This window comes from Podarcis bocagei (assembly GCF_964188305.1).
Source record: "Podarcis bocagei genome assembly, chromosome: 6".
NCBI classification, from domain to species: Eukaryota; Metazoa; Chordata; class Lepidosauria; order Squamata; family Lacertidae; genus Podarcis; species Podarcis bocagei.
The window spans coordinates 85,843,710-85,858,186 of record NC_138130.1 but is presented as its reverse complement, the minus strand read 5'-3'; the positions used below and the strand labels follow the sequence as shown (position 1 = coordinate 85,858,186).

The 14,477-nt window shown below is 39.6% G+C and overlaps 1 protein-coding gene across 3 annotated transcripts in view; it reads left to right on the top strand.

Annotated features, from left to right (window-relative positions):
• Positions 1 to 2,895: 2,895 nt before the first annotated feature.
• ATM (ATM serine/threonine kinase) overlaps positions 2,896 to 14,477 on the top strand; it is a 52,637-nt gene continuing 41,055 nt past the window's right edge. For all 3 annotated transcript variants that reach the window (XM_081197610.1, XM_081197609.1, XM_081197611.1), the window contains exons 1-13: positions 2,896 to 3,005; positions 3,095 to 3,207; positions 4,739 to 4,884; positions 5,096 to 5,260; positions 7,319 to 7,484; positions 8,211 to 8,449; positions 8,769 to 8,932; positions 9,268 to 9,431; positions 9,527 to 9,898; positions 10,725 to 10,919; positions 11,315 to 11,410; positions 12,719 to 12,944; positions 14,132 to 14,257. In XM_081197610.1, coding sequence (XP_081053736.1) covers positions 2,934 to 3,005; positions 3,095 to 3,207; positions 4,739 to 4,884; positions 5,096 to 5,260; positions 7,319 to 7,484; positions 8,211 to 8,449; positions 8,769 to 8,932; positions 9,268 to 9,431; positions 9,527 to 9,898; positions 10,725 to 10,919; positions 11,315 to 11,410; positions 12,719 to 12,944; positions 14,132 to 14,257 — 2,244 coding nt within the window. In that variant the 5' untranslated portion in view covers positions 2,896 to 2,933. The remainder of the gene's footprint in view (positions 3,006 to 3,094; positions 3,208 to 4,738; positions 4,885 to 5,095; positions 5,261 to 7,318; positions 7,485 to 8,210; positions 8,450 to 8,768; positions 8,933 to 9,267; positions 9,432 to 9,526; positions 9,899 to 10,724; positions 10,920 to 11,314; positions 11,411 to 12,718; positions 12,945 to 14,131; positions 14,258 to 14,477) is intronic.

Below are 14,477 nucleotides of genomic sequence, written 5' to 3'. Positions count from 1 at the left end.
TTGAATGTTATTCATTTACTACTGTAAAATGAATGACATTCATTACCATGTACAGTGGTACCTCCGGTTACATACGCTTCAGGTTACATACGCTTTGCTTCAGGATGAGAACAGAAATTGTGCTCTGGCGGTGCGGCGGCAGCAGGAGGCCCCATTAGCTAAAATGGTGCTTCAGGTTAAGAACAGTTTCAGGTTAAGAACGGACCTCTGGAACGAATTAAGTTCTTAACCCGAGGTACCACTGTACTTTAAAATTACTTTGTTACTCACCAAAGTAGTGGTGAATAACATCAGATCAACAATGAAATCACGTTGATTAAAACAAATACGGAATGCATCATAAATCAGGGGTTGCAATACTTTTTTTTTACTTGTGGGCCTGTGGAGAAGCTGCCGTGGGTACCATGCATGCTCTGCCACAGCAGACTAGCTCTTCTCCCCTGCCCCTTTCTAAAAGCAATTAGGATTGGGAAAGTGTTTTCACTCCCCCCACCCAAGTTAGCTGTCCCCTTCCTTGCTGTAACCCCCCCCCCTCCTTGAATTCTTAGCCAGGGGAGGGGCTAGGGGAATGGCAGCCAGCATGTTTCAGAGAAGACCTCTGCGGGTGCCACATTGGCAACCCATAAATCAATAGATCAGGTTACTACATCAACATGCCTGAACCACACACCAGAAAAAGCCTAAGTGACACATATTGCCTCAAATGTTTGGCCTTTAAGTGGGAATTCAAAGTTTAGTTGTAAATTCTTAACTGGGAATTCATAATTCATTTATGGAACCTATTTCAAAATATTTAAAGAAAGGATGCGCCTAGTTCCATTTTCCTCTAAATGTTGACTAACACACCCATCTGAAGATAAAAGCAGAGCTGATACACAGGAGGTGGTTTACAGGCAAGCTTACACACACACACACACAGAGAGAGAGAGAGAGAGAGACCGAGACCTTGCCTTAGGCATGCTCATTACTGCACCCTCTAATGTTTAAAATGACATTATGTTAGAAAAACCTACTTCAAGTTAAAAGTGCATGAAACTGGAAGGTTTGTACTGTATTTCAAGTGTAATGTACCAATGCCTCATAAGAATTGTAGCTCATGTGTGTGATACCTTAACATAAACTCCTTGGACAGTAGATAAAGCCATCAGGAAGCAAAGTGCATTGAACATATTTGTTAGATCTTCCTTTTACTTAAAGTTGAGAGTTGATTGGATATTGTGAATTAGATGAACAACAACTTCAGTTGGTAGCAGTGTATAATCACAAGTACCAAATGAAAATGACCAAGTCTTCATTTGAAAAATCAAGAGCTTTTTCATCTTGTTTTGTGTTGCACTTTCTGATTTGGCTTCGTGTCTGGCAGCATAATAGAGGTTCAGCGAGTATCTGCATGCAACACAAATGTCATAAGTACACACACACACAGCTTTATTGCGGTCCATAGATGCAAAATGCACAGTACAATAATATATCTAAAGTTATTGAGGTGTAAAATCAGCCTTGCTAGCCTACAGAGGAGCTTTAGCTTCTACGTATAGTGGTACCTCAGGTTAAGTACTTAATTCGTTCTGGAGGTCCATTCTTAACCTGAAACTGTTCTTAACCTGAAGCACCACTTTAGCTAATGGGGCCTGCCGCGCTGCCGAAGCACGATTTCTGTTTTCATCCTGAAGCACGCACTGCCGAAGCACGATTTCTGTTTTCATCCTGAAGCAAAGTTCTTAACCCGAGGTACTAGCGGAGTCTGTAACCTGAAGTGTATGTAACCTGAAGCGTATGTAACCCGAGGTACCACTGTACTGATTTCTGATTTTTACTGCCTCTGAGAGAAAATTTGCTACAGCCAGTGTAATGGTATCAAACTTCTCCTGAAGGAGAACCTTGATGTGAAATGAGTCAGCAATTCCAGGTTGTTCTATTAGTATTCAATTGATTAGATTCTGGAAGTGAGAGCTGGACCATAAAGAAGGCTGATCGCCGAAGAATTGATGCTTTTGAATTATGGTGCTGGAGGAGACTCTTGAGAGTCCCATGGACTGCAAGAAGATCAAACCTATCCATTCTGAAGGAAATCAGCCCTGAGTGCTCACTGGAAGGACAGATCCTGAAGCTGAGGCTCCAGTACTTTGGCCACCTCATGAGAAGAGAAGACTCCCTGGAAAAGACCCTGATGTTGGGAAAGGTTGAGGGCACAAGGAGAAGGGGACGACAGAGGACGAGATGGTTGGACAGTGTTCTCAAAGCTACCAGCATGAGTTTGACCAAACTGCGGGAGGCAGTGGAAGACAGGAGTGCCTGGTGTGCTCTGGTCCAGGGGGTCACAAAGAGTCAGACACGACTAAACAACAACCTAATTCTACAGACTACAATGCAATAAAATTGATGCATATGGTAATCTTATTGAACAAATGTAATATATTTACAGCAGTGGGGCTGATTTGGAAGCCTCTTCACTATTTTCAATTGTAAGAAAACCTCTAAATGGTTTACAAAAATTGAAAACAAAACATTCAAATTATGAGTTAAAAACAGATACTGTATTTAGAAATAGTCAGACGATGATTAAAATCAGCAATAGCTAAAAAGAAGTAAAAAACATGTAATTTATACATGCCTACATTAGCTTGCCTAAACAAAAAATGTTTTAAGCTGGTGTCAAAAAGAGTAGTCAAGGCTCCTGCCTGATGTCAATACGCAGGAAGTTCCAGAGAGTAGGTGCTGCCACACTGAATTATCATAACAACCCTGTGAGGTAGGTTGGGCTAAGAGATGGTGACTGGCCACCCAGTGAGCTTCATGTCTGAATGGGGATTTGGACCCTGGTCTCCAGAGCCAAACACTAACCTTGTGCCATACCGGCTCTATTGAAAAACCTATTGTTATTTTCCTTTTCAGGTGTAATGCTGTAAGTGCATCTTCAACTTATCTGAGCCATGAACTTTGCACTCCAAGACCTGCTGGCTTGCTGCCGCCATCTTGAAAGTGACAAGGCCACAGACCGAAAGGTAATAATAAACCACCATTCCTGCACTTCTAATATGCAACAGTACAATAGCGTGATAGTGTTATTCTTTATTCTGGATTACTTTTTTAGAAGGAAATTGAGAAGTTCAAGCGTCTCATCAGGGATTCTGAAACAATTCAACAGCTGGATCGAAATTCTGATTCCAAAAATGGCAAACAGATGAACTGGGATACTGTATTCAGGTACAATATTTTGGTGTGTTTAAAACTTTGTTGAATATCAAGCATTTGACAAACATCTCATTAATTCTTACAAAAACACAGCAAAGTCCGTACTTGCCCCCAAATTGTAAATTTGGGAGAGGGGTTCCGGGTAAGAGCTAAGGCCATCTAGGGAGTCTGTTGTCTTTCCGGCACCAGGAGAAAACCTTTCAAGGAGCATCTCCACCCCATCGTTTAGCCTGAGGTCCAGCTCTGAGGACCATTTGGCGGTACCATCACATGCGAGAAGCAAGGTTACAGGGAACCAGGCAGAGGGCCTTCTCGGTAGTGGCACCTGCCCTGTGTAACGCCCTCCCATCAGATGTCAAGGAAATAAACAACTGTCTGACTTTTAGAAGACATCTGAAGGCAGCCCTGTTTAGGGAAGTTTTTAATGTTTGATGTTTTATTGTATTTTTAATATTTTGTTGGAAGCTGCCCAGAGTGTCTACGGAAATAGCCAGATGGGTAGGGTATAAATATTATTATTATTATTATTATTATTATTATTATTATTATTATTACTACAGTGGTACCTCGGGTTAAGTACTTAATTCATTCCGGAGGTCTGTCTTAACTGAAACTGTTCTTAACCTGAAGCACCATTTTAGCTAATGGGGCCTCCCGCTGCCGCCGCGCCACCAGAGCACAATTTCTGTTCTCATCCTGAAGCAAAGTTCTTAACCTGAGGTAATATTTCTGGGTTAGCGGAGTCTGTAACCTGAAGCGTATGTAACCCGAGGTACCACTGTATTATTATTATTATTATTATTATTATTATTATTATTATTATTATTATTTTCATGTGTCTTTTAGATCTCTTTTCTCTCATATTTTATCTGATTGCTGTTTTGCTATAACTGTGATTAATCATTACTTCATTTTGTGTTGGAAATCACTCTAGAAATTTAAGTTGAAAAGGAGGACATTAAATATCTGAAACAGTTCAGGAACCCATGAATTGAACATAGGAATTCTGGTTCACCTATCAGTCTCTTTACTGCTATGCAACATTATTTGTTGTGGTTTGATTACTAGAAAGGAAGCAATATATCATTATTTTAGCCAATCAAGTGACTGTTCAGAGGTTGCTTGGCCACCCTCTGTATCAGTTCATCCAGCTATTGTACCTCTTCCTTATGGCTATTATATATCTCATCAGCACACCCAATGTTTATTTTTTCCTTTCCCTCCCGCTTGTCAGAGTAGTGAGCACAGCAGCCGCAGGGTTGTGCAGTGCTTTTCCAGCCTGAGAAATGTTGTGACTGTGATCATGTGTAGTTTGCCCTGATTGTCCAGAGACAGGCTGTATTTTCTCAAGGTAAGCAAGTCACACATTGCATACCATATGTTTTTTAATATCCCTGTGGAGCAGAAGGAGCTAGTAGAATATCATAGAACTTGCACTGAAACTTCACTATTTAAAAGAATAAATTGTTGTTGCTGCTGAGCATTTTGTTTATTTTAATTAGATTATGTGCCTATAAATAGTGTTTATTTTTTGCCTTTTAAGTTTTCTTCAGAAGTACATTAAGAAGGAAACTGAAAGTGCAAGACTAGCAAAACCAAATGTGTCTGCATCAACCCAAGCAACACGACATAAAAAGATGCAAGAGATCAGCTCTTTGGTCAAATATTTCATCAGATGTGCCAATAAAAGTGAGTGACTCAGTACAGACATAATTAAGATATATTTTTGAAAAAAATTATTACAGTTCATTTCATTAACTCTACCATGTATCATGTAACTTGTTTTCTAATATATGTTACAATTTTTGGTTGTATTTCAACAGATTTTCCCTGAATTTGACCTGGTTTGAGATCACTCATAAAAGTTAAAAACTCACATTTATATTCTGCTTTTGCACAGGAGCACCCAGGTTAAAATGCCAAGAGCTTCTGATTTTTGTCATGGACACAGTAAATGATCCATCAAGTTGTGCCATTTATGGAACTGATTGTAGCAGCATATTGTTAAAGGATATTCTTACAGTAAGGACATATTGGTGTGCTATCCCTTCACAACAGTGGTCAGGTTTGTACATGTTATTCCTATGCTTGAAATCCCATGAACTGCTTGGAAGTGATGTCAAGAGACATTTTATACAGCAGAACTTATTTTCTTTGAAGATGTGTGCTATATAGCTCCAATAATCGAAGTTACAATAATGAACCATAGAATAGCTACCCGTATTTTTCGCTCTATAACACGCACCCGACCATAACACGCACGTAGTTTTTAGAGGAGGAAAATCCGTAGGCATGCCACCCGTAGGCATTCCCTCCATAACACGCACAGGCATTTCCCCTTACTTTTTAGGAGGAAAAAAGTGAGTGTTATGGTGCAAAAAATACGGTATGTTTTTCTATTTTTGGTTTTTCTTCCTCTGTCATTGAATATCAGATTTTGGCTTTTCTAATATCCTTGCTTTGCTTGATTTATTATTTAATATTGACTTCATTAATTTTATAGGGATTTTCGCAAATTACATACTCATATTGAAATTACAAACCAAACAGTTTCATCATGTCAACAATATCTTATTGTTGATCTGGGTAATCATGAGGCCAGTTTGTACAAAAGTATGCTTGTGCAGAGTTCCCTTCTTAGTTTAAAAAGAATAAGGAAGCTCTTTTGTGGGGGGGCTGCATGAGTACAGAATACCCTGCTTCCCACAGTTTCTATCTGTATTGACATTTATGTGCCTGAACTGCATCGTTGATTATTCACTGTCTATAACCACTTTTCACGAAATGTGGCTGTAGTTGGACTTCATTTTCTGAATTCACTGTATTTAACTAAATGGCTTACATGGTTGCAGTCCTCTCTTGAATTTTTCTGCATAGGCAATTGAGAGTAGCTCATACACATTGAAAATACAATTGCTTCATACATATTGATATTTCCTGCCAGAAACACGTAAAAGTGTGGACATCATTTATTTATTTATTTACTTATTTCATAAAATGTATACAGTGGTACCTCCAGTTACGAACGGGATCCGTTCCGGAGCCCAGCTGTATCCCGAAAATTCTGTAACTGGAGGACCACTTCTGCGCACACACGTGGTGCCACAGAGCATTTCTGCGCAGGGCAAACCCACTTCCAGGTTTGCTGCGGCCGTAACCTAAAGATTCCGTAACCTGGAGGTTATGCAATTTGAGGTACGACTGTACACCGCTTGATTGTGAAAAACCTCAAAGTGGTTTACAAAAGTAAAGCTGTTTACAACAGTAGAACCATACACACATCTTTAAAAACCTATGTACCTGGGAAAGCTGGCCCAACGGGTTTTGCTCTGTAGCAAAACCATGCTCATTGTGGCTTCCAGAGTTTACATATCTGCTGAAGAAAATACCTGCATGTATGCAGTATTTGTGTTTGCATAAAGTCGAGACAAAGTGAAAGAGCTGGTACTCTCAGCTAAAATGTCCCCCTACATATACCTGCAAATTTGTTACTAGCCTTCTAGGGACTAGTAGAGGAGGGGTTAAGAACTCCATTCTCTTGCAGCAACAATTTCTATACTGAGTGCTTTCAGTGTCTGGTAGCCTGCCCAATTCTATACCGAGCACAGAAGATAGCTGGTGCTCCATCCTTTCTCCACCAGGCAGCTCACTTACCTGCATACAAGTCCTTGTTGGATGTGATAGCAGGCAAGTTTTTAAATACAGTCAAATCTCAGTTCTAGAACAGCTCCCGAACGTCAAAAACCCGGAAATAAATGCTCTGGTTTTCGAACACTTTTTGGAACCCGAGTGCCCAAAACTGCTTCTGTTTTGAGTTTCCCTATTGAATTGAGGCTTCCACTTGCAGTTTTTGGTTTTTGAATGTTTCAGAAATTAAACGGTCTTCCGGAATGGATTACGTTTGAAAACTGAGGTTCCACTGTACAAGGCTGGGATAATGAGAAACACCTTTTTCAAATGTGTGACATCTTAACTTAAATGAACCCACTGGGGAGCTTCCTGTTTAGCATTGCAACTAGTCTTAACATAGGAATGATCAGTGGAAAGGACTGGAAATATTTAGTAAACACACACATGTTTTTGTGACTTAGTTAAGTAATATGAATTTGATTTACTTCTCTAGATCTTCAAAACCTGTACTTCAAATTGTTTCTCAAACCTTGTAGAGATATTAACAAAGTATTGGTGGCTAGAATAATTTATACATTGACCAGAGGACTGTGCCTCCAAACTGATGGGTTAAATTCTACTATTTTAAGCTTCTTCTCTAGAGCTATGCAGCTTGCAAGGTAAATGTCCTTTTCTTTTGGTGAATCAGTTTTGAGTTTAACATGGTTACTCTTCTAAACTTAAACCTCCACTATTCTAATGTATTCTAAGTTCACTTGCTTTTCAGTCTCATTGAACTAATCTAAATCTTTTCTACATCTTGCTTTCAAATCTTTGAATTGCTTCAAAAACATCTGTCATTTCTTGGGAAAAGCAGCACAAGAGCAGAAATGATATATTTCTTCCAAAATCTGTATTCTTTTAGTTTTGAGAACTCCTTATAATAGAAAGGTTTAGAAAAAAAACTTCTCTGTAAGCCAGCTGCCACCATATTTTCCAAAATTTGTATAATCCTTTCTGCAAGGCTTGGCTGCAGCAGAAATTATTGCTCTTCTGGTCAGCTCAATATCATCAACTTTCTAGGTTCTTCCTTATGTATGACAATAGTTACCTTTATCACTGCCATGGGTTACCAAAAGCTGTCAACCTATCAGTTACAGGTTCCTATAACTGTCCTCTCTTCTAAAGCCTTTCTGGTACAATTTTCTTCTCTCTCACACTGGAACTGAACTACATTTTTTCTCCTCCTGATGGTTTGCGTACCTTGAGTACTTTGGAGAAAAGGCAGAATTAATATAAAATAGCATAGCATAGCATAGCTTGGGTCTCTATATCCAGTAGAGGTTAGTATTTGCATGCTCATTAAATTAGTTACTATAACCAAACATGACTTTTTTCTGTTGCAGGCAAGAAAGAAACCTCGCAGGCCTCGATCATATTTTTGCAGCCATTAATGTATATTTGAGTGTATTTGCAGTCAACTACCGTATGCGGGTTTGTAAGCTAGGAGAGGAAATTCTGCCAACTGTGCTCTATATATGGGCTCAGTATAAGCCGAAAGATTTCCTAAAGGAGCAGATCATTCAGTTCATTCAGCTGCAGGTCCGTGTTCATCACCCAAATGGAGCGAAAGCCAAAGAAAAAGGTATGCATAAGTTACTTCATGCCCAATTGTGAAGAGACATTACAGGAACAGTTGGCATTGTTGGAGGGTGACTAAACTTCTGCATTCTTGTGTGGAATGTATTCAGATATTTTTAAATTGGCTAGTATACTATCATTATTTTTCATAGTGTCTATTCATGTTTGAGTGTTCAAATACTTGTTTGATTTAACTGTTACTTTTTTGCATTGTTATATTAGGTATTCTTAATAGCTGGTGAACTTTTAAAATATTGTTTGGGGGTTGGTTCACATATTATAAGTTATGCAGAGCTAAATTTGTCCTGTTCTTGTGCAAACAGGAGTATGCGACCCGACAAAATGGCAAAGAATTGTATACAACCTGTATGAACTATTAGTGAACGAGATAAACCTCATAGGCAGCAGAGGAAAGTATTCTGCAGGGTCGCGCAGTATTGCTGTGAAGGAAAGCCTGGTTGAGTTAATGGCTGACATTTGTCATCAGGTAAATTGTTCTGCTTTCAGAAACTGTTTCTTGTAAAAAGGAGTAAATCCTTTCCTATTGGAGTACAGCGCTTGAGCATGGTGACACTACAGTATGACCTAAAAGTACCATGTTTTCCCCACATGCACAGATTTGTACTTGGGTACCACACTGACAATTTAAGATGGGCTTGGGAGGCTTGGGTGCAGTTTCTGTATCCCCATCTAGAGGGCCTTTTCTGTTTGGTCCACTATTTTGAGCTGGGAGTTACAGTGCTTTGGCCTTACATCATTCTTTCTGAATGCATATTTTAATGTGAAATGTTATGTTATAGTATGCACTTATTGTTTGCAAAGGTCTTTGCTGAAGACACCAAAGTCCTGGAGATAACTCAGTCGTATGCTGCTACCCAGAGAGAATGTGGAGATGTACCATCCAAGCGTAGGAGAATTGAATCAGGTTGGGAAGTGGTGTGGAGCAACCTGCAAAGTTCACAGAATGACTTCTATGTCATACCCTGGTAAAAACAAACAAACAAACATTCATTCTTGTTTCCCCCCTCAGTTTTCCCAGTTCCATTTTTTCTCAGATCTCTCTGGTTTTTCTACCCTCAAGGCTGCAGATTACAACCAGATTGATATCGAAGTACCCTAAGAGCTTTCCTCACTGTGAACGTCCTCATTTGCTTAGTATACTTTACCAGCTGCTGTCTCAACAGCGTCGAAGAGAACGGATGCCTTACGTGTTACGTTGTCTTAAAGAGGTTGCATGGTGTCAAAGCCAACAGGTAGATCTGAAACCTGTGCAAAACTCAGAACTGCAGCGAATCTGGTCAAAGGTTTGGTCTCTCGTCGTTCGTAGCCTAAGTCTTCAGCAAACTGAAGTGGAATGCTTTGGATTACTTCAAGTCATGATTCAAGGAGGCTTAATAGCAATGGATAGAGAAATTTGGAAGATATTTTCACTATCTGCATGCAAACCTTCAAGGTAACATGGATCCCTTCGTAAGCACCAACTGTTTCTGCTGCATTAGTAAGATTAGTAGGATTCCTCCTTAAAACATTTCCGACACTTCCCCCTCCACAGACTAGTGGGACTTTATGAAGCGAAGTGAGATGCATAGGCAGGTTACTGTGGTAGCTTGGACCTGCCACAACAATTGGGACCAATGCCATCACTTGATGGCAAACATGTTGACTCAACCCTTCCCATTCCCACCCTTTGAATTGACAGAATGGGGAACAGCAGAAGGATAACTGCCCTAATCAACACTCTTCCCTGCAAGGCAAACAAAGGGGGTTTCAAGTGCTCTGTCCTATACTACAACTTGTACAAATCCAATTAATATCCAGAATTGTATTTGTCAAACTTTTGCTGTGCTTTCACTGTTTTTCTATTTTATTTTTGTAACTAATATAAGAACGCTCTTATCTATTACAAATTCTATTTGGGATGTTTTATAATAGATTAGCTAATATATTTTTGAATGAAAACTTATATACTTTACCTAGGAATAAGCTCCTTTAACTCCATGTGACTTACTTTAAAATACACATGTATGGGATAGAACTGTTAACCTACACAGAGGGGGGCGGGGGAGATTTCAGTTAAAAGTCTGAAGATTTTTTGGTGGAGGGGCATATGTGACTCAGCCACAAGACCTGTCATATTTAAAACAGATTTAGATCAGAACAAACCAATTACAGTCTCACCTCCCTGCAAAAAGGCACTATTATTTTTGTAAATTTAAAATGCAGGTCTACACTAGAGCTGTAAATTCAGGTGGTAATCTTGTGCAAATAATCTCTTGTAGTTCTGCAGCAAAGTGCTTGGCATTAGCAATGACATCTTTGGAAGTGCCAGAGACTTTGAAAACTGAGGCAGTACAGAATGATTGGGAAGGAAGTGCAGCTTCTACATTAAAAGAAACCATTATGAAGTGGCTTCTGTTCTGCCGCTTAGAGGAGGAAATGGAACACAGGACAGAGCCGCCACCCATCCTACGCAGGTAACAGCTTGAGAAATAAAGTGGCTTAAAACAGAATTAGTGTTACATCAAAGGAAAATAAAACTTTAAAATTGTTAGGTTTTATTTGACCAGCTTGGTTTCATAAGTAGATAACACATTGTATTTGCCTGAACCCTCAGAATGGATTTGATTACCAATTAAATAAAACTGGCAGTAGAATATGTTGTTAAAGAGTTAAACAAGAGTTAAACATTTTCATTTCTTTTAATATTAATTTAGATTTATTTGTTCCAGTATATCAGATATTTATTTTTTCTGTATCCTTTATTGCACCTGTTCAAAAAATCAAGTTTCCATTTGAGGTCTCATAGAGATAAACAGATATGCTGTATTGGGGAGTGTCAAGTCTAAAACTTGCTTTTGATTCTTTACAGTGACTTTCCCAAATTAGAGTTGCAAAAAATCCTTGTAAGTCTGACTATGAAAAATAGTAGAGCAGCAATGGAATTTTTTCACAATGCTTCAGAATGGTATGTTTTAAAGATCAACATAAGTATTTCTATCACTTGGAGGTATTATCTTTAAGAATTGGTTGCATTTTTAAAAATTATTCTGTTTTATGGGCAGAATTTAGAAATCTGTTTCATGGACCCTATACCAGGATGAAGAACCTTTCTCAGCCCAAAGTCTTCATTCCTTCTGTGTGTGTGTGTGTGTGTGTGTGTGTGTGTAACTAAAATCTAAGCAGTTTCCAGAAAAATAATAAAAGTGGGGCAACGACATTCAATGTAAACTACTTAAAAACTAGATGAAAGCAAAATAAAACTCAGTGTCACAAATAAGGCTGAGCAAAAAAGAACTAAAAATTAAAGAGGGTTCAGACAAGCTTGGGTAAACATGGTTTTTAAGATAAAAAAATTCCTTCCAGTAGCACCTTAAAGACCAACTAGGTTAGTTCTTGGTATGAGCTTTCGTGTGCATGCACACTTCTTCAGATACACATGCACACGAAAGCTCATACCAAGAACTAACTTAGTTGGTCTTTAAGGTGCTACTGGAAGGAATTTTTTTATTTTGACTATGGCAGACCAACACGGCTACCTATCTGTAAATGGTTTTTAAGAGGTCATTATTATACTGTCTTCCAGAGCAATTGATGTGGCTCTTACCGTAGTACATTAGGCTACGATTTCCCTTTGGTTAGCAGGGTTGGTAGGTTGGGTTTTGGCTCAGCCAACTGGTCAAAGGCAGGAACGAATACTTGGGAAGTAGGCAGCTCCCAAAATCCAGTTTGTTTCCTGCTTTTGTTAAATACAGTCATGATAGCTTAAGCTTCCTGAAGACTGCATGTGGCTCCTGGGCTGATATTCCCCAATGCTGCCTTATACAGTTAAAGACCATCTGTCTGTGAAGTAGGTTTCTATACGTGGATTGCCCTCACTGCACGTGTAACAGACAGCTATAAATGGCAGGAGGAATTCTTAGCACTCTCCTCAGAAACCTGTGCATGTAATATTGCCTCTCTTCAAAGAGGTACAGTTTTTGCATAAGGCTGTGTAGTTGCTGCTGGGTTTATGGTGCCTTATCTTCCTGCTCTTCAAGAGATGAATAGAGCTGGTTGTACATTCCGTGGGAAAGGGGAGACTGTTCATAATTCATTAGACAGGGTCACAGATGTTTATTATATGAAGACAGGCCTTTGGTTTCAACTCATCTATTAGAATATTTTGGAAATCAAATACAATTAAAGTTTTAATTATTCTGTGTTTGGTTTTAAAGGCTTCAAATACTGTCATGAAATATCAGCGATAGATAATATTTGTCATCTTTTTTTTAAGTACACAACATGCACAAGACACAGAAGAAGCCAGCCGTTCAGAAATTGAAACATTCTACATGCAAACAACTTTCGATGAAATAGGCATTTTTACAAATGTGGCAAATGATACATGTGAAAGCAAATTGCTCAGTTCCAGATTAACAGTCAGTCAAAAACACAGAGAAGCCTTAGAACAGAACTTGTTGCAGATATCAGAACAACTTCTGAGTAACTTTATACCTGAGGTAAGTTGGAAAAGAAAGGTCTCTCAAAGTACATCCTTCTCAAGAATATTTGTGAGCAGCTTTTGATATATGCCACATAATTAATAAAATAGACAAACGGTGGCTTGCCATGGTGGCTGGAGCCCATTGGGAATGGTAGGACAGAAGGCAGGGAGACCCAACATTATGGAGAGTCAGAGCCAAGAACAGGCAAAGCCTGTCCCCAGTTTTGTCTTCATTCTCCCTGTGATTTTTTAGGAGGGGAAACAGAGACTAGGAAGAAGAAAGTTGATAGGCGGTGCCACTCCCTGGACTGATTGTAATTAAGAAGGCAGGCAGGTGGGGTCTGGCTGAGGGCAAGCTGAGGTTAGTGGGACAGTGCCCCATGCCTGTTGATGGACCAGCCTTCCCTGGCAGTTCATACTACATGACATTCATCTAAACATGGCATGGGTGGGTGTGCCGCTGCAATGAAGTGGGAGGAGTTCCTCTTTTCTGCTCTTGGGTGGCGTAAGTTTCTTTCTGTGCCTGAACCAGCTCAAAAGAGCACCTCTGGGGCAACATCTTTGCCCTGGCAGGTGGGAAGCTGTTGCTGGTGATAGCCAGAAGAAAACCCTAAAATGGGACAATTTGGGGTGGGGTGCCAGTGGCCTTGGAGCTCCCAAGCAGCATGAATCTTGGTCATCAGCTGCAGCAGCCTGGAGCTACCACAAAAAACTTCAACCCCACCTTCTGTTTTGCCCAGCAGAAGTGGTGGGGCCTCAGATGCTGTGGTCACTCTGCCCCACTGCTCCCAGTCAGGTAGGGTTGCTCTGTCCTTGTGAGTCTAAAATCACACATAAGCAGAGTAAGTACACTGTGTTTCCCAGCTTCATCTTAGCAGCCTGCAATTCATGAAGGTACAGTGGTACCTCTGGTTATGAACTTAATTCGTTCCGGAGGTCCGTTCTTAACCTGAAACTGTTCTTAACCTGAGGTACCACTTTAGCTAATGGGGCCTCCCGCGCCACCGCCACGTGATTTTTGTTCTCATCCTGGGGCAAAGTTCTTAACCTGAGGTACTACTTCTGGGTTAGTTGAGTCTGTAACCCGAAGTGTTTGTAACCCGAGGTACCAATGTATTCTGAACTTTATATAAGTATTAATAACTCTGGATGAAGTATCATCAAATGCAAAGCTTAGCATGTATTTTTGTGTTTGACTTGAAGGTTGCATCCACAATAATCCTAGTACGTTGTGCCAGCCTCCTGACTGGTGTTCTTGGCTGCTACTGCTATGCTGGCATACTGACGGAAGAAGAAGCACGCAAATCAAAGCTGTTTCATAAAGCCAAAGTAAGGCTTTTTGTGTTTTCAGGAATACACTAAATTCCCGGTTCCCAAGCAAGAGAAATATCTTAATAGTGGTGGAAGTATATCCTTTTATTTTTTACATTTAAGTTCCTTGTCACTTATTTTACAAGTTGATTAATGCTTATTTTTACATTATAAGTAGCTTTGAGGCACTTTTGTGAAAAAAGTGAGAAATATAAGGAATAGGAAAATAAATAATGTC